The sequence below is a fragment of the Antechinus flavipes genome, chromosome 3, assembly GCF_016432865.1.
Source record: "Antechinus flavipes isolate AdamAnt ecotype Samford, QLD, Australia chromosome 3, AdamAnt_v2, whole genome shotgun sequence".
NCBI lineage: Eukaryota > Metazoa > Chordata > Mammalia > Dasyuromorphia > Dasyuridae > Antechinus > Antechinus flavipes.
Genome location: NC_067400.1, coordinates 593,154,093 through 593,174,623, shown reverse-complemented (window position 1 = coordinate 593,174,623; position 20,531 = coordinate 593,154,093). Strand labels below are relative to the sequence as shown.

Sequence of the window (20,531 nt, the reverse complement as noted above, 5' to 3'; positions counted from 1 at the left end):
AATATGAAAAAACTGAGAGAATTTGGGGAGAAAGTGGGGGGGGAGAGAAGGGGAGAGAGGCAGGCTGAATCTTTTCATCCAGCATTTTTAGGAAGCATGTGACCATATGTATTTTCAGTGGCCAAAGGAAATTTGGTCAGGAAGCTGAGAAAATGTTTCTTTGCTGTATCTTCTTTGTCAGTCTGAGCTTTCATGGTGACGTGGACATCAGAATCATTGTTGCTCAGCAGAACAGGGGTTTTCAGGAAAAGTCAGCAACACCAAATGGTACCTCTGACTTTTATCCTAGGATTGTGATTAAAAACACATTTAAAGATCTAATTATTTGCATATTTTCCTTCGGAGTTAACCCCATAAAAGGGGCTTTAATACCTTGCTCTACTGTTCTAACTAAATGTTTCCACATTTTTTCCAGTTAGCCTCGCAGTTTCACTTCTGGAAAATATTGTGTAATTACTTCCCGATGTAGTTAAACCCCTACAAAGTCCCCAGTGCCATAGTTGCTTCAACTTTGTTCTCCCAGGTTGAGTTTCATTTAATTTTCTCATTGTCTTTAATTAATTAGCATAAGAAGATAAAGAGTTCCTGACATAGGATTTAAGGACAGACGGAGTTAAAAAGCTTTCATTTGAAAATTAAGCAAATATTTCTGTGCAATGTTTTGAGATAATCTCCACCATTTCCCATTTTTCTCAAATACATTTTTTTTTAAATCAAAGCCTTAATGTGTTTTGATAAAGGATCACAATGAAAAGTAATTTTTTTTTCCCCCATCGATTAACATTAATTATTCTTTCCAACCCATTGCCTAAACTAGTTTGTAACCAGTGTGTTCATTTGCATTGAAATGTGTACCTATTTCATATTTAGGTTTTATTTTCTAATTTTTATCAGATGGAACAGGGTATGTATTTAAATTACAAACAGATAATTGTACAAGTTTTCAAACTAGGTGACTCTAGACAGTTCTCATTGACAGAACTTGCAGACAATTCTAACGTGATGTTTTGGAATAAGGAAGGAGGAAGATGAGAAGGAGGAGGAGAAGAGGATAACGTTTATATTGTGCTTTAAGGCTGTTCCAAGTTATTTACCAATATTGTCCCCCTTGATTCTCACAAAAACCCTGGGATATAGGTGCTATTATTATCCTCATTTTACAATTGAGGAAACTGAAGCAAGTAATAGTTAAGTAACATGTCCAGAGTTAGACAGTATGGCTAAAGGCATCCAGAAAGCATAGTGTAGAGACCTCTGGGCCTGGAGTCAGGAAGATCTCAGTCCAAATTTGACATCATTCACTGCCCAACTATGGGCAATCACTTGGTTTTCTGGACAAGTCACTTGGTCTCTTCCTCAATTTTTTCATCTATAAAATAGTGATAATGAGAGCATGTCTCTCCCAAGATGATTGAGAAGATCAAATGGGATAGCATTTGTAAAACGTGAACATTTTCCAAACCATAAAATACTATATAAATGCTAGCTGTCATTATTGTGGAGTGTCTAAACTCCAGTCTTCCTGACACCAAGTCCAGCATGCTGTCCCCTGCACCGTCTGAGTGTCTCTAATCTAATATCCTTGGCCTCGATGCCTCCTTTTGTATGGTGCCTTTTGCCAAAGCAGAACTATTTTCATGTTGAAGCAATGATTTTGTGTGTTGGGCCAGGAAGTTCCAACTTTGCCATATCCTGGCTAAGTGATCCTGGATGAGTCTTTCAGCCTCTCCACACCCCACGAGAGTCTCTAGGACTCTTCAGTTACAGAGACACTACCTCTCCACACCCCACGAGGGTCTCTACGACTCTTCAGTTACAGGGACACTACCAACCTGTATTGGTAGGAGTTCATTCCTTATACCAGTGAAATCCCACATTCGCCTCAGCCATTACAAATCTCTAACTTTATCCCACCTCCAGTATAAACACTTAAGCTTTAAGTCTTCTGAAAGGAAAGGCTTTTTGTGGGGAATATGGCAGAAACACTAAGCTCTTGCTCAGAGAACAGGAAATTAAGCATCTCTGAAATAGCATCTGTTGAATATGGATACTTAGGGGGTGAATTAGTTGGAACAGAGAAATTCTATGAGAGAGAAGCTCCTTGAATAAAAAGCTTTCATTTTAAGAGTTATAAAAAGTAAGGTTTTTTTGATGGATTGTTGTCTCACTGCATCTGTCTTCATACAAGCTAAATGAAGAGTTGTGAGAACTTTTCCATTTTCACTTACTTCACTGTGCCCAGGGTTTGGCATGTGCTGCTAAATTCTGAGAGGACCTGTTGGAATGTTTAGCCATCATTAAAAAAAAAAAAAACACCCTCTGGCTCTGTAATGACTTGTGCTATTAGGAAAAGGTAAAAACTAGACTCTCCAGAACTAAAAAAGACCAAGAAGGGCTCCTATTCTCCAGTCTATATCCAAAGTACTCTGACCATGAGTATGAACATAAGGAGGGTAGTGCTTCAGATGGGAGAGATGATTCAGTCCATTAGTATTTATTGAGTGCTTACTGTGTGCAGGGCCTTTTTTAGGTACTGGGAATGCAAAAACAAATGGAAGAAAAAGCTCCTGTCCTAAAGGAGCTTACATTGTCTTAGAGAGGATGCAACATTTACACAGGTAAATAGATACTGGATCATTTGATCTTGTGGGTGGGAGTGTCTAGGTTGATGATAGGAGGCCTTTAAGAGACTACCGTGTGTGTGAAAAGAACACTTGGTGTTGTGGGAAGCAAGGAATTCAGGCTAGCCCTGTCCCCAGTTTTCTACACTAGAAACTTCACGGAACTTCCCTTTGGACAAGATCTAGGGCTCTCTCTAGGTAGAGCTGAGTTACCTTCCTTTTTTGGGGAAAAGGTGCTCTATTCTGTATTATCTGGTATATATTCTCTTACATACAACTCCTTTGATTTCTGTTTTGTTACAGAGTGAAAAAATGTGCTTTCTTGGTTGTGGGGAAAAAAAAAAGGATTTAGGACTATCAGTGATCTGGTTCTGTGCTATTAATACTGGTGCCATATCAATTTGAAAATATTAATTATATTTATTTTATTTACTTGTGTTCATACATAAATATTTTCAGGCATTAAAAAAATTTGGGATTTGAGAGGTCAGGCCTGTAAGTATTGAGAAACCTCAGTATAGACAAACTGCTTTTCCTCAATCATCCACTTTCTGTGTCAAAACCAAAGCTAATAGGCAAATATACTTAAAAGTGGAATAGAAAAGAACAGTCAACTTTGAGTTAAAAGGCCTAGGTTTGAATACTTGCTCCACAGAGCCTCAGTTTTCCTGTCTATAAAATGAATAGAATTATGTTTGTACAGCCTACCTCTCAGGATCTCTGTTTTAAAAAAAAAAATTATTTTGAAAGCCTCAAAGTATTATAGAAATGAGAAGTATAATAATCATTATTTGGTTTCTCCTGAAGAATGTAACAGCTGTAGCAGTGCAAATGTATGTATATATGTGTATATACACATGCATGCACACACTGGATGTAAAAATATGGACTTTAGAGAAAGAAATCATTGCCTCTTCCACGACCCCAGAATGTGAATACAGAGGATTGGCCTGGATGGATCTGGTTCTCTATTTTCTATGAAGGGCAAAGCTCATCCAGATGCTTTGTGTTTCTGGCCAAATTTTTTCAATTTCCCTCACTCCAAGTTAATAATAGATCAAAGCGGGTAAAGGCCCACTATCTTGGCCGAGGCTGGGAACATGTTTGTGTCTTCCTTTTGTGCTTCACGGGAGATTAGACAAGTGGCCGGTGCTGGATGATCATCTTAGGGGCAGTCACACCTTAGCACTGCACGCCTCCTCCATGAAAATGGTCTGAGAGCCGCTGGTGTCTAGACATGAGCCATAAAATATGTGGCTGCACCATTAGCACCTGCAGCTAACAAGGAGCTTGTTGGCATCGAGGCGGCTCTTGAAAGGTTCATTGAGGAGTTATGGAGAGCAAGGCTCTCCGGGTAGTGTCAAGCAAAGGCTGCAGAAAAGGAAAGAAAGACAATACGAAGGGACTGATTGGGAAGGCCGGCCTGCTTTCACTGCCCCAGAGGCTGAGCTGGACCGGCTGGGACACCAGGCTCGGCAGCCTAAGCTTTGTGACGCCAACCAAGTAATTTCCACCTCTCTGTAAAAGGAGGGGAATAGTACAAGGACTTGCCCTTTCTACCCCAAAGGGTCTGGGAGAGAAAAGCATTTTAGAAAACTATAAAGTATTATAAAGAACAACTCCTCATGTCAGGGAAATCACTTCTAATTGCTTTACAGACACAGGTGCTTCTTTTGTCCAGAGTATACAAGAGTTCAGGTCACTTGTGTTATCAGTACTTTTCCTGCTTTGGGTATCCTTGGCTTGAGAAGGGGGGGTAGAATTGGTGAAGGGGAAGCAGGAATGGGTGAAAAGGAAACTGCTGAGAAGCCCTTCATCCTTCCTGACAATTTCTATCCAGAAAGAACTGCAGATGCTGGTGTTGGGGCAATGTGCTCGCTACCCCAGGCAGTCCCTCTTCCTCCCTCTATTTCTACCCTGCCTTTTTTTTTTTTTTTTTTGGTGGGGGGGGAGGTGCTGAAGAGTCTGACTCTGCCTGCTTTTCTCTGGTTATGAGATCTCCTAAGAAAGCTGGAAGGGCAGCCCAGGATGGGGGGGATGCCTTTTGTAAAGGACTAAGAAACGTGCTGCTTTTCCTTTTACGAAAACATTTCACATTTAGGAATTTCATTCGACTTTGTCCCAACAACCTTGTGAGGGAAACTTATAGTTGTTGTCATGCTCAACAGATATGTGTGATAACTGGGCCCAGAGAAACCACATGATTTGGGGAAGGTTCTGCGTGGAGTGACTTAGTGACAAAGCCCGGACTCCAGCCCAGAACCTCCAAGCCTTAGCCCTGTCCCAACTCAAATACTTCAAAGCCTGCAGAAAAGGCTGTGGGTAGGACTAAGGACCTGTGGCCAGCTATGGGTAAAAGGGAAGAAGCAGAGGCACATTGGAAAGAAGTCTATTTTAAAACCTATAAAAGTATTTCTGTGTGTACAGAGAGAGCACAATTAATTTCAACAACCCCAGCCATGGGTGTTAAGAGGAACTGCCCTTTTTGAAAGACCTCAGCCCCTTGTAAAGTTCATGTGTCAGCTGCTGGTGGTGCCAAAGCAGCAGGAGAACACTCCCTGTTCTTCGGAAGAAAGAAAAATCCAATCTCGTAAACCCTTGAGTTTTTGCCCTACAACGAGCAGATGGCTCCTTTCCTTTCTAGTGCTTCCTTCCTTCCACTGCTCTGCCCCCCTTTTTCTGGTGACCTTGCTGTCCAGCTCTGCCTGTACCCTTGAAGAGGCTTCCCCCACATCCTCTTTTTCCATCTTACTAGCCTTTGACAAGCTTGAGATCTATTGGCAGTTTCCTGTTTTTGAGCAAATTCGGGTCCAAATTCTAACAGACTCCGGTGGATCCTCTGGTCTCTGGGGACATAATTCCTTTCTAATGCTTAGTGGATTCTCTCTTCCACCTCTATCCCTGCTTTAACCTGGAGAGAAATGATTTCAGGTTCTATTCAACTTGGTTAAGTTGGAACCTCTCTCCCTGGAGACTTTGAGAGCCTGGGATATGATAAATTCCATGGAAGTGGGCCGGGCCACTAATGGCCACTGGGGATTTCTATTTTAGGCTTAAACTGTTGGAATTCTGAGCCATACATGCTGTTGCCAAATGGAAAATCATTCCTAGCTTTCATCATGGGTGCCTGCTGGGGAGAGCATAATGTAGTGGGCTATATCTTTGCTAAATATTCTGAGGGTATTTAGCCCCTTGGGAAATACTGTAAGTGCTTAAAAATAAAAGATACCCCTTTCCTTCAAGAACTTTCAAGACAGCTAGAGAAACCGAACCAATGCATATGAAATCATCAAAGAAAAATAGTATAATGTGGAAAAAGGAACAATGCATCAAGGTCTAGCGATTGAATTCTGAGCCATATGACTTTGGAAATCACTTCTGGGGCTCACTTTCCTCATGTGTCAAATAAGGTAATTTCTGTTCTAGAGCTTTTCCAGCTCTGAAGTTCTGTTGAGGGTTTTTTTGGTTTTTTTTTTTTTTGTTTGTTTGTTTGTTTGTTTTTTTAAGCCTTCCAGAAAAAACAGAGTTTCAAGATTAGGAATTTGTCTTTCATTATCACTCTTTTATTAAGCTAGGATGTATCTTCCCTTTGGATGGTAAAGTTAATTCCTAATTATTTGCATGTGTATTACTCCTCTGTGAATTATTCACAATACACTTTTTTTTTAAAGCTTATGTTTTTATTCTGAGCTTAAATACCACAAAAGAGTATTTCCATACACACAGCAAAGCAGAGAAAAAAGATTCTATACAAAACTCTAAATTTCCATTTCACATTGCTTACTTTTAAAAATATACATTACTTTTGAAACTGTCCTAATGATCTACTTCCTTCTATTCTTTATGCGTTTTTAAAAAATATTACAATGACCCTTACTTTTTGACATAAGATTGTTCCGTTCTCCCATCATTCCTTCATCCTCCATTAACCAAGAAAAGGAAGAAGGAAAATGCTTGTTTAAAAAAAGGATTCTGGGAGGATGGTGGATGGTGCAATAGGTTGGTAAATTTCAAGCTCCCCTGATTTCCCCACAAATAGAATAAATTTGTGCCTCAGGACAAACATAGACTCATAAAAAAAATCTAGAGGACTTGGGGCAAAACTGGGGTCCTCCTGATACAACCTGAGAAGATCTGAAGAAAGGCCTGAGCTGGGCATTAACCTGTCTGAAGTGCTGGGTTTGGCTAGAGCCTCAACAGGAAGTATAGAGACTTTCACCTCTTGGACTGTTTGTGGAGATGGGGTTTGAGTCTGGAAAGACTGAGTGAACCTCAACTGATTGGGAGCACCAGGCCCAGTTATGCTGCTGAGCCGTGGCCCTGGGTGAGAAGGAACCAGCATCTGTTGAGTGAAGAAGCAAAAGGGCAGGGGCACTGCTAGTTGTGGGCACTTAAATAAGGATGGAGCTCTTGTTTTGGGGTTCCGGGTCAGAGTGGAGGGTTGAAGAGAAGCCTAAATCACCATCCCCCATCCCATGATTAGATGTGCCTACTCTTACTTAAGGGGAAAAAAAAAAGAACCAGCAAAGAAGAAAGAACCCAATCATTGAAACATATTATGGGAACAAGGAAGATGGGGATTCATCTTCGGAAGAGTTTCTTCCCTAAAGAGTAATATGAAATGGCTCCCTACCCAGAGGGAATTTATAGCACAATTCAAAAAAGAATTCAAAAATCAAATGAGAGGCATTGAGGATAAACTGAAGAAAAAAATTAAAACTGTCCAAGAAAAACATGAACAAGCAGTAAATTAGCTAGAAAAAGAGGCACAGAGTCTCAGAGATGAAAATATTCTTTGAAAATTAGAATTGGGCAAGGGGAAGCCAATGAAACTATGAAAGACCAAGAAATAATGAAACAGATTATAAAGAATGAGAAAATAGAACAGAATGTAAAACAACTTACAAGAAAAAATGACAGGTCTGAAGAACAGATCAAGAAGAGAAAACATAAGAATAATTGAACTGCCAGAAAGTTCTGACCTAAAAGAAAATCATGACACAATAATGCAGGAAGTAATCCAAGAAAAATTTCCTGGAGTGGTAAAACATGAGAGGAAAGTAGAAATAGGTAAAATCCACCAATCACCACCTCAAAGTAATCTTGTATGGAAAACACTAAGGAATATCATTGCAAAATTTTGAAACCTCCAAGAGAAAATTTTGCAAAAAATAGGACAAAAACTATTCAAATATGCTGGAGTTATAGTTAGATTGGTACAGGACTTAGCAAGCAGCTACAATAAAAGACTGCAGGTCCTGGAATCATATCTACAGGCAATCAAAAGAACTAGGTCTATGGCCAAAAATATCATATCCAGCAAAATTACCTATAATCTTCAATAAGAAAAAAATGGACATTCGATGAACTTGCAGGTTTTTAGTACTTTCTATCAACCATACCCAAACTTAACAGAAAATTTGACATACAAAAGCCAATATGAAAGCGCAATTTTAAGAAACTTAATATGGACAAACTGTTTAAACACAGACAAATTATTTATTATATATATGTACATATGTATGAATATATGAGATTCATATCAACAATAGGGTAGCTCAAAAGAAAATTTGGCAGAGTTAAGATAAAAATAACAATCATGTTATACAAATAGGTGCAGAGAAAGAATAGACACAAAGGCACTAGAGTGAGGAGGAGAGCTGGTAGTCCTGAAAGCCTACTCACATCAGGAATGGTTACACTAGATAATGCTACATATATACCTTGAAGGGTATAGCATCTTCCAAAATCTATAAAGAAATTAGGGAAAAGGATGGGCAGATGGGGAAGGAAAAGATAAGAGAAGACAAGGGAGGAATTCCTGGGTATGGGGGGAGGTTAATTAATAGCAAGACAAATTATGGAGCAGAATTTAATTAAAGAGGCAGCAAGGATAGGAAAGATGTGTGTGTACGGGGTGGGTGTCTGTGTGTGTGTGTATCTTTTCTTAAATGTAGCTTGCTTGGGAGTAATGGGGGAAATGAAAAAGAAGAAAAAGGAAAAAAGTAAATAAGGGGAACAGCAGAGAACCAAAAAACAATTTGCTAGGAAGTAAAGAAAAAAATGGTCATTCATGAATATATACTTTCTTGATCTAGTAATTTGTTGTTATATTTTGAATCCTCCCTGATATTCTGCTGGATACATGACAATGTTCTCTTCTGTTTTACTTTATTTTGTTTTGTATTTCTTTTCTGTTTTCCTTTTTTTCTTGCCCTTTTCTTAAAATAAATATTTTTTAAAAAATTAAAAGAAAAATAAACAAAGTATATATTCCTGTGGTGGCCATAGCCTAAAATATCCTTTCTTGGTCAGGAAGTGGGCAGCAGGCGTCATCCTGGTCTTCTGGAGAAAGACGTGGTTAGTCATCACCTGGGGCAGGATTCTTAAAGGCTTTCAAGGCTGTTTTTCTTTACCATTTTGTTTTCCCCAGTGGATTAAGAGGGAATCTCAATTACTTCGAAGAGTCTTTGTTTTCTTTTTTCCTCTTTTTCAATTTGTCCTTCAAGATCAAGAAGTTTTTTTCACTTGTGACTTTTCCCTCCCCTTTATTTTCTTCATCTTAACCATCTGGCTCGCTGATCTCATTGTTTTCCCTGTTGAGTTTGATGTATTTCTACATCAAACTTGTGTGTGTGTGTGTGTGTGTGTGTGTGTGTGTGTGTTTCTTTTCACTGCTCATTTTTGTGTTATAGATAAGACTTGGATTCTTCCCATGCCCCCTCCTTCCTATCACTTTGTACTTTCTTAGGAACTTCCTTCCGGTTCTCTTCAGTGCATTTTAAAAAATGTGTCAATGGGCTTCTTTTTTTTATTAGCATCACTGTTGCTATATCTCACTCCCCATGCTTCTTCCCAACCTCCACTTTAATTAGAAAGGGGGAAAAATTTTTGTAACCCTTGTACTTTGTAACAAATTAACATGGCCAAGCAAAATGAACCCACAAAGTAGCTGTGTCCAGAAATGTATTGGAGACAGGATACATCATTGCTTTGATCAGTTTGCAACATTGTCACTGTTTAAATTGTTCTTCTGAATCTTTTAATTTTACTGCTTCAAATCATAATACCCAGAGTTTTCTGAAAATTGCCTCTCACCATTTCTTACAGTACAATAATGTTCCCTTACATTTGTAATTTGTTCAGACATTCTCTAGTTGTCTGAGAGGAAATTTAAAACATCCCCTTAGATTCTGGTTTTTTAAATTTTCTTTTTTCCTCTTTTTAATGTTCCCCTTCTGAATCAGGAAGTTTATTTTGCTTCTGACTATTCCTTCCTCTTAACATGCTACCAATAGTTGCACTTGTTTCATTGTTGTTTGCCCTCTGATTCTAATAGATTCTGATAATTTTTAATTTGTGATATCTTGAACTACATTGTCTATGTTTGTTTTTGTTTTTAATGCTTTTCTGGGAGTTCAATGATTCTTAAGTTTCTTCTTTTCTTGACTTGTTTTCCAGGTCAATTCTTGGTATCTTACATTTTCTTCCCTTTTTTCAATTTCTAAATTTTATTCAGTTGTTTTTTGCTGTTTCATGAAGTCACTGATTTCTGTTTGGACTATTGTAGTTTTTAGAGATTCCGTGTTAAGCTATTAAGTTGTCTTTCAGTTCTTTTTACAGGAGTTTTAATTTCTTTTGTTTTTTAATTTCGTGCTTTATTTTTTTCTAGGTGTCCAGTAGTCCCAGTGGAAAAGCCATATTTTCCTTAGGGTCTGTTTTTAGCTGATTTGAAAACTAAGGCACAAGGAGGTTAAATCACTTTAAGATCTCGCTACTAATTAGTAAGAGTCATAACTAGAACTAATCTTTAGTCTTAGTCTTTCTGTTATGATACAGAAATCCACAAAATCCTTGAAACTCTTAAGACAGAAAAAGAAACATTTGGAGCCTAAACTCCATAATCTTTAAATAGCTAATAGCTAACACCTGAAGGGCGTTAGGGTAGGACAAGCAGTACCAGTGAATGACCTTCTTTCCAGGGCAGCAGAATCTGAACAAATCCCATAAGGAAAGGGCAGGCAGAGAAAACCCCTCTTCTTATCCTAGTAGTTATCATGGCAAAAGGTACAACCAGTGAGAGTAAGAAAAGATCACAGAGTAAGGCCAGGTTAAATATGAAGGCCCTGAACAATAAGTCCTTAACTTGAGTTACTAACAAGAGAGGATTTCATGTCTTTGAAAATCTTTGATATTCTAGAAACCTCAGTCTCTGCTCATATGATGAAAATTCCTTTTTCTAAGTGAGATAATTTATGCACAAAAGAAATTAATTTGCATTATTTCTCTTGTATAAAAGGCCCCAGGCCTGATAACACGCACACACATATGGAAGATCTGTAAGATGAAAAGAATGGAGAACAAATGAATATTATAGCAGGGTGGGGGGATGGGGAAAAGGGCAGGGGGCAGGATGTATAGATATCATCAACCTCATTTACTACTTGTGTGACCTTGGGCAAATCATTTCTCAGCCTCAGTTTCCCCAAATGTAAAATGAAATCCTTCCTCTGGGATTGAGGCACAAGGAGAAACTATGAAATTAGTAAAACACTCCTTTTGCTGCTAAGGAAACTGAGGCCCAAAGGGGCAAAATGCCTTTGCTATGGCCATAGAGCCAGTGTGGGTTAGGATTAGGGTGAACCTGGACTTCCTTATTCTTGAATCTGGGGCTCTTTACACTCTCCAGGCATAAAGCACAGAAAAAGACTTGGTGTTAACAAAGCATTCAAGGTCGTCTATTGCCAACTGCATTATATGTATTGGTGGATGCACATGTCAGTTCATGTTGTGATCAGCATTGAAGAAAGTGCAAGGCAAATTAAATCCAGGACTGCCCTCAGCTCATATAGAGCCTGGCTGGACGTGAAAATCCTTGTATGTGCTCTGATCACGGAGCCAGCAGGGCTCCTCTCTAGAGGAGGAGAACCACGGCTGCCCTTGTAGTCCTCGGAGATTCAGCAGGTGAAGTTACAGCAGTCATAGAGCATGTCCCGACTGTCCGTCTTGGGGCTTGCCTGCATCCTGCTCTGCTGTGCCTCCAGCTCTGGCCATGAGACAGAACCTCACATGGCCCTCAGGTGGAGGCTGGCCTGTACAGAGTTGTTGTTGTGCAATTCCATCAGGGTCACAAGTTCTAAAGCAACTAGGGCAGGTCAGTGGTCAGCATTTAACCTTTAGCACTGTGACTTTTTCCTGTTTTTGATGTTGCAACCTCGTTGCTTAAAAGCCCTTGCAGTTTAGACAGCCAGGGCTTATGCTCCCTGGAATGCTGACTCCATAATTAACAAATTTGCTTTCATCTGAATTCTTTTCCTGTCTCACTCCTTCCATCTTCGGGGCCTTGGTTTCTCTCTCCAACATTGGCTGTCCTTTTAGTAATACTTCCCTGACTACTCTGCTCACTGCTGCTTTCAGGCTCTCCCTCTATCAGTCATTGCTTCTTATAGAGCTTTATCCACTGACCTCACACAACATTCTCTTTCCTTCACTAATGAATTCAGAGCTTGACTCACAATCTTTTTTTCTGCCTCCTGACTCCTAGACTCCAACATACATAAGAATATACCTGGAGAATAATCAGCAAAAGTAAAATAAAATAAAATAAAATAAAAAACATTTGCCAAGAGTCCCTTCAGCTTCTCACCTCTTCATTTCAAATCACTTACCTGTCTTCTCCCACGAACACCTTTGTCATCCTTGGCTACCATAAAGATGTGGCCTTCCTCCTTACCAAGACAAACTCTCTGTAGTCATTTCCCTTCTTTTCTAACAGATTGCCCCCACTTTCATCCTCATTTTCCCCCAATTCTAGGGTCTTTTTCCTTGCTGCTTATAAGCATACCCAGGTTTCCCCCAGCTTTATAAAAAACAAAAATAAACCCCTTCCCTTTAATATCGATAGCCATTGTCCTACAATTCTCCTCTTTGTTTTTAACTAAAGGCCTTGAAAAAGCTACCTACACTCAGTGCTTTCACTTCTTCTCCATTTACCCTTTTCTAAACCCTCTGAAGCCTCTTGCTGCCAAAATCAATGGCCTTTTCACCATCTACAATCTCACTCGCCTCGATGCATCCTTTGATGGCCTCTCTCTTTCCTTTGATCTCTCTGGTTCTCCTCCTACCTAAGTGACCATTCTTTCTCTTTCTCCTTTACCGGATTCTCATCCAGGTCATGCCTATTAATTATGAGTAGCCCAGTGAGCTCTGTCTTGAGTCCTCTTCTCTATATTGCTTCACTTGGTGATCTTATCACCTCCCATGCATTCAATTATATCTGTAAGGATGATTCATAAATGTAGTGATCCAGCCCTCTCTCCTCACCTCCAGTCTCACATCTCCAACCACTTGTGAGACATTTTGACCTGGATGTACAGTAGTCCAAGTGGCGTTAAACCCAAATAGAAAAGATCACTCAAAGACTGAGAAGAAACTGCATCAATTGGGGATCAGCAGAACAAATTATGTGCATGATTGTGTTGGAATACTATTGTGCTATAAGAAAATGATGAGCAGGATGGTTTCAGAAAAATTTTTAAGATTGACATGAACTGATACAATGTGAAGTGAGTAGAACCAGGAGAATTTATGTGGAAACAGCAATATTGTAATAACAGTCAGCTGTGATAGGCTTAGCTATTCTGATCAAAACAATGATCTATGACATTTTCAAAGTATTCATGATGATAAATGCTGTTCAGCTCTTAAGAGAGAACATAAATTCTGAGTACAGGTTGAATCAGTTTTTTTTTCTCATTTTTCTTGCTTTTTTCCTCAGTATTACTACTGTAGAAATATGTTTTGCATCACTTTATATGATGTATATTGTATCTCTTGCCTTCTTGGCAGGGGGAGGGTGAAAGGAAGGAGAGACTGGAACTGAAAATAAAAATTTTGGAAAAAAAAAAAAGAAAGAAAAGCCACTAATATGTACATAAGAATCCCTGTCAGGTGTATATTTACTTTTAAAATGTAATGTTATTTAAGTTTTATTGTATTTTTGTTTGTTAAATATTTCTCATTTACATCTTGATCTAGTTTGGACTGCACTCAGGAGAGCTGTGTTATTTAACATCTCTGCTATTAAACTTAAACATTAACCTAAACTTATTATTTCCAAAATCAAATTCATCAATTTTTCCCTCAAACTGTGCTCCCAAATTCAAGAGCATCACATCACCATCGTCCCACTACCCCTACTCACAAACATTTCTCCCTCTCCCATCCAAACGGTTGCTGAAGTCTGTTGATTTCATCTTTGCAGCATTTCTCAAATATATCCCCTTCTCTCTTCTGACTCTACTACCACCCTGGTGCAAAATCTCATCACCTCACGCCTGGATTATTGCAATAGGTGTTAGAGGGCTGTATACTTCAGTTCTCTCCCCTTTCTTGTCTATCTTCCATTCAGCTATTAAAGTGATATTTCCTAAAGCACAAGTCTGATCATGTCACACTCTTCCCCATCATCTCCAAAAATGATCACAAAATCCTGTTTTATATTCAAAGTCAATCTCTCTCCCTCCCTTCCTCCCTCCTTCTCTCTCTCTCTCCCTCTTGCTCTCATTTCCCCCCCCTGTCCCCAAGCTCAATAAATTCCATTAGGATTCCTGTGACCTCCAGGATCAAATATAAAGCCCTTCCTAACCTCCACCTGCTCTACAGTTCTCTGACACTGTCCTATGTGCTCTTCCTGTTAAAAAAAAAAAAACTCTCTGTTTCCTGACTCTGATGCCTATTCCCCAACTGTATGCCATATCTGGAAGGTTCTTTCTGCTTGCTTGTGCCTCCTGAATTCCCTGGGTCCCTTCAGAAGTTAGCTCAAATTCCACATTCTGCAGGAGAGACCTTGCTCATTTCTCCCTATTGTTTTTCCCTTCAGTGCCTTCTCTTTTGTGTCATATATCCCATATGTATTTTTTTTTAATGTGACCATTTCCTTCTTTAGAATGTGGGATCCTTCAGGGAAGTGACTTCGTTTTTGCCCTACTTTGTATTCCGTGACTTAGCACAGTGCCTGGCACAGAGTACACCCTTAATAAATATTGATTGATTGATTGATTGAATCAGTCTTGACTTGAGATAACTGTCAGTGCTAGAGATCAAGGTACTTTGCACATCTTTTCCCTGGCCAGAGACTTTTGCTGGGGCCAGTTTGCTATTGGGACTGGTCATTTTTACAACATTCGCTTGCTTAGTCATTTCTTGGGGAACTGTGCTCTCTTTGTGTCTTTACTTTTTACCTCACTGTTAATTTCTCCGGTTCTCAATTTAGGATTAAGAACAGAAATATTCAATTTCTAGCAGTTATTTGCTCCAACAGATATATTACCATTTTACTCTGACTCCAAACAATATTTGGCCATCAGCTACAAATCCAGCCTTAAAAAGAGTGGGGGATTGGGAAGAGACTCCGTGGTCTTCTTGCTAGTGCAGTAGCTTTTCTGATGTGTGCCAGTGAGAGAACCAGCCAGCCAGCCAGCCAGTACCTTATTGCTTATTTGGTCTCTCCTTCCAGCTTCATAGCCGTCGAGAACATCGACAGCTACTGCGTCCTCATCTCCTCCCGAGCCGTTTACTTCCTAAAAAGTGGGGACTATGTCGATCGAGAGGCCATCGTCCTGGAAGTCCGATACGATGACCTCTACCATTGCCTTGTCTCCAAAGACCATGGGAAGGTGTATGTGCAGCTGACCAAGAAAGCTGTGAATACGAGCAGTGGAGTTGTGATTCCTGGGCCTTCCCATCAGAAACCAATGGTGAGACTCCCCTGGCTCCTCTGCCCCCTCTCCAGCTACACATTGCAATGATGAAAACCGGCAGGGAACCTTTCTCTAAGAGCTCTTTCTATGCATAATATGTCATCCAAGGGTTTAGAGCAGGAGCAGTCCCAAGAAGTCCTGGGTGATCGGGATGCCCCCTGAGGTTAGACTATTGATCAGAAGGTAGACAAGCTCCAGCTGGTGGCATGAAGCCCTGGTCTCCTGCAAGTGGGACTGCTGTGCATTCCGTGCCCTCCTTGGAGAGGGGCAGGGCGGACAGGACCCACAGGGCTGGTGCTCTGGGGAGGGCAGGCTCTGTGAGCTAAGAGACTGTTCAGTGTCGTGACAGAGGCAGCTGGGGGGGCAACACCGAGGGTTCTGGGCACAGAAGCAGGAAGAGGTGAGATCCACTTCTGCCTCTGACACTTCCTAGCGGTGCGACCCTGGATAAGTCACTTCACTGCTGCCTGCCTCGATTTCCTTGAGGGTTAGGTTGAATGGCTTCCAACTCTCGGCCTATATTTCCATGTTTCTGTGACTGCCAAAATTCAAGTTTTCTGCATGTCACAAAAAAAAGAGTGCAGCCCTGAGGCTTCCAAAAAGGTTTATTGGAAGGTTGAAATGTCTTGAAGTGGGGTGAGCTTTGTTCCCAGGCCGAGGCCTGTCATGATATTAGAGCTGGGGGACCACTGTCAGTCTTAGACCCAGACCTTGCCTCGGGTAAGCTCTGTGCTCCTTTTAAGCTGTCTCTCAGCTTTCTCTCTGCTCCAAGAAAAGGCCTGAGTTTGTTTAGTTCTTAATACATAGTGGTGTGTGACCTGTGCTGTGAGTTCTGTTCTAAAGATGATTTGTTAAAAATAGCCTGGGTAATTGCAGCACTTAGCTCTTGAAAGTATATTTGTTGTTACAGAGGCCACATGGGTCAGAGAACAGAGGAGAAAGCAGGTCTTCCCATTCAGGGCTTGGGGCTGGGATGGAAACAGGACCCTGATGCATGGATTATCAGATGACTGAGTTACTAGTTAGGTTTACCTTCCATTTTTCCTTATTAATATAGAAAGTTAGTTCAAATAACAGCCCCAAAGTGACCAACATGTCCAAATCTATACTGTTGGAAGGTAAAATTATGTCGAGTATGGTCATTGGTTCCAGCCCTGTAGCTTTATGAGGGAAGAACAGAATCCCTCACTTGAGGGGATTCATTATTCACACCAACTAGAAGGAGAGAGAGAGAGTTATTGGGAAATTATTCTGATTCTTTTTAAAGCACACATAAACAGAAAAGCTTTTTTAAAGCACAAAATAAATGGGGAGAAGGAGAAGCACATTTTCATTTCTATAAATGTTATATTTCATGTCAGTGAGCCCAACTTAGCAACCATACTTTGGCTATGCCAATGGCCTCAGGCACTAGTAAGAATAAACAAAAAAAATCAGCATGCACTTGCTAAGTGCCTTTTGTGTACAGGACACTGTTCTAAGTTTTGCAAACACAGATAAAAAATCCACACCTCTCTGGAGCCGTACATTTTGTTGCCAATTGTTCTTAGAAATTGTTCATATGTTAATTGTTCTTCATTTATTGGACCAGACAGGTTTGGGCTTGAGTTCTCTAGGTACAGTTCTGTCTGGGCCATTTGTAGCATCTTGAGAAAACTGTGGCGTCCTCCAAAGCTGGGGCCAACTGCTCTTTTTACTCTGCCACCCTTCTATTGTTCCTTTGCATTAATGCTACTTCACATTCTAAAACTCATTCTTTATTCCTCTTTTCTGACTTCCAGGTCCATGTGAAATCAGAGATCCTTGCAGTCAAATTATCCCAAGAAATAAACTATGCAAAAAGCCTTTACTATGAGCAACAACTTATGTTGAGACTCAGTGAGAATCAAGAGCAGTTGGAGCTGGACTCCTGAAGAAACCCCTCCTGCCCGAGAGAGAGAGAGAGAGAGAGAGAGAGGGAGAAAGAGAGAGAGAGAGAGAGAAAAAGAGAGAGAGAGAGAGAACAGCCCACAAGAGCACAGCTACCAGACACCAGCCCCGGAGCCTTAGGGCTGAAGAGTCCCATTCTGTTGGCCGAATAAATCTGAGAAACAAGATAAAGTGAGCACTGTTGAGGGGGAAATACAAATGAAAAAAACTACATTCAATATTTGGGGGCACTTTAAGATTATGGGGAAGAATTTTTAAAAAGGTGTTGGTTGAATAACGTCAAAAATATGCATCTGAGATGAACTTAGCTTTTAGATGGCCCTGTATTTTGTTAACATGTATATATGTACAACTGTGCGCTTGTAAATATATAAGAAAGTTTCAGAGCAGGACCTGTAGTGTGTGTAAAGGTTTATTTACTGTAAAGAAATTAAAAATTATATCAATTCTTCTATTGCACTAATTCTATGCATCTACTACAGGGCACTCTGTATAGAAGATATACTTGAGAGTTGAGGAATGTCATGTATTATTTTTAAAAGAAAATTAAAGTATTCATAGAAGTGGATCTAGCTGCGATCCAATATATATTAAAGAGTTATAATAGGCCTTTGGAAGTCTGATTGTTCAGGCTGGAGTCCCAGTCCAAATCTCTGCATTCTGCTCAGCATTCCAAACCAGAAGCAAATTCCTGCCCCTTCTCGGAAGGGGAAACAAGGCAGGCTGATAGGTTTTCCTCTGATGTCCTGTCTCCTGTGTTCCATACCAAAGCCCCACTTTGTCAAGGGATGGGGCTTTCCAGAACGAATTGCTCCATGCATTTCTTGCCCCCAGTTGAAAGATGATTCTGTTTTCACAAGCTGTTTTTGAAGTGCTTTGTCTTTATAACCAGTAAGCCAAATCTTTAGGGGGGAAAACGCCCGACAGCAACACTAACTTGTGTTCCCTTACCAAAAATAAGTCACACTTTGTGAGTATTTCTCCGCTTGTTATTAGTGGTCACTTTGTAGTATTGCTAAGAAAGACCATGACAATTGGGGTGAAGAAGCCTCATTACAGCATTTCTTTCATCAGAAAATTACAGCAAGTATGAATCTAATTCCAACCTTCCCACACACGCCCCACCCTAGGAAGAACAGCAAGGAGGCACATCGGGACGGATCCGTACACTGGCGCCCCAGCTCGACAGAAATGGAGAGAAGGCCCTTGTAAGCGAAGGAAAGGAAGAGGGTTGGGCTGAACATCTTGTTTTGCTGTGGAACGATGTGTTGGTCAACTCTGTTCAGTGAAATATCAATGGTGTCTTTTGAAAAATGGCCCTTGGCTCTCTGGGTTGAACCCTTGTAGACAGTCCCACCCAAGATGGAATCCACGGTGAGAATTCTCATCTTCTCGCCCTCCACAACAACAGATTGGCCCCCAGATTGAAAGTTTTGTTTCCCCCCCTTCCTCCTCCCACACACCCCTCTTCAGGACTGGCCTCCCCCCAGAGCTGACTTGCTCCTTGTGTTTTAAATGAGACTGTTTGATTTTTAAACATTTGTTATGAAGAACATCCCCACACACACCCCCAGTGGATGTGTGGATGATTTTAATGTTTGGGTTGTGACTCAAACCCATCCAAGACACAAATGAAGCTGGTGTCTCCCATACGCGTTTCTCATGCTGTTTTCCTCAGCACAAACACATGGGCAGAAAGTCTCATCCTGGGGTCAGCCCTGTTGGACTCCACAACTTTGTCCCTTTCCACTTTGTCCCTCTTTAAGGGGTAAAACAAAGCCCAAAGCTTCAGAAGAGTAGAGGTCCTTCCTTATTGCTGAGGACTGTGAGAGCCTGTACACTCCCAGCTGAGTAAGGACTCCCTGGATCAGATCATCTCCTTCATTTGCCCTCCTCCAGCTGGGATTCTGCCTCAAAGAGGCCCCTTTGTGATCACTGAACACCTCCTAAACCAGACCCTCTTAAAGGGAGGGAAGGACCCCGCCACACCCAGAGTGGGCTGCCTTCTCCGCCCGAGCTCCAGGCCTCCAGAAATGGAGCCACGTGACTGGTCTGTGGGTAGAAGAGGCACATCGTTCCCAGAGAAAGCCACCCTGGCCCGCGGGCTGCTGCCAAAATACACTCCCATGGAACCACAGAGCTCTCTGCACTGCCAAATGGTGGGCCCGCAGGGACTCTGAAAGCTGCTGTTCAAAATGACCTCTCCACCCGCAGCGCCGTTCTAATTTTAGTCAACTCTTTAAATAGTTGAAAATCTCCTCAGCGTTGCACAAGAGTCAACTTTGAAATCTGAGCTACGGAAGGGTCATGTTCAGCGCCGATCTCAAGGCGACGTGGGGCGGATGGTTGGGGATGGAAGCCCAGCTCGTGTTTGGTTAGAAACTGCCTGGTGGCGAGGCTTCGGGGCCCACGAAGAACCCCCTCCAGCGAGGGGGAAGCTGATGGAGGAGGACTCGATGCATTTCACCAGAATCCTGTTCCCATATGTCCCTACTGGCTTTCCTCGGGTTTTAGTAAAGGAACTTTTTTTTGTTTTTTTTAGCCCTAACACAGTGCCGCCATTTTGTATCTGGACTGTAATATCCAAGATTTGGCTGTGATCCATGCTGGTCTTCATGCTGCCTCTATCATACACATGGTTCTGTTTCTAGATAGGGTTTTTCTTTTTGGTTGATTTGGATTTTTTTTTTTTAACCTTAAAATAATTCTCACCCAGAGCAAGTGAAGCAGAGGGGACCTTGCCCCTTTTATAGCAGCATCCAGGAAGTCAGAAGCACCCAAATCCCCAGCTCCGGCCACCCAGTGTTGTTGCTGCCTAACACCAGTTGCCTTTCTTTTCTCAGTGGAAATGTTAGCCCTGCCCGTCCATCATGAGATGAAGAGCGGAGTCCGTGTCCCCATAATGCCTCACTTCCTGGCATGAATGTTCAGCCCTCTTGTGGGGGCAGAGAAGGGAGACAGGAGGGACCCTGGGGGGAGCTCCATTTCCCATTATTGTTTGTGCCTCAGATTCTATAGCAGCTGCGTCGACCATTACCATAACAGATGTGTAAGAAAACGATCTTGAAAGTAATCCTAATATCTGTTTTGTCACTGTAAACAGTCCCCTCACCAATCTGTTAAGGCTCCTTCCTGTGGAATAAAATAGTTTGTTGACTTCAAAGACTCATGTGCCTTATTTCCCCCTTCTCTTTTTATGCTCTAGGTGTTCCCTAAGAAC

At 41.1% G+C, this 20,531-nt stretch overlaps 1 protein-coding gene across 1 annotated transcript in view; it reads left to right on the top strand.

The window, feature by feature from the left end:
- VPS13D (vacuolar protein sorting 13 homolog D) overlaps positions 1 to 17,344 on the top strand; it is a 326,075-nt gene extending 308,731 nt beyond the window's left edge. Inside the window, exons 69-70 of the mRNA XM_051988522.1 lie at positions 15,139 to 15,379; positions 17,164 to 17,344. Coding sequence (XP_051844482.1) covers positions 15,139 to 15,379; positions 17,164 to 17,295 — 373 coding nt within the window. The 3' untranslated portion in view covers positions 17,296 to 17,344. The remainder of the gene's footprint in view (positions 1 to 15,138; positions 15,380 to 17,163) is intronic.
- Positions 17,345 to 20,531: the final 3,187 nt, after the last annotated feature.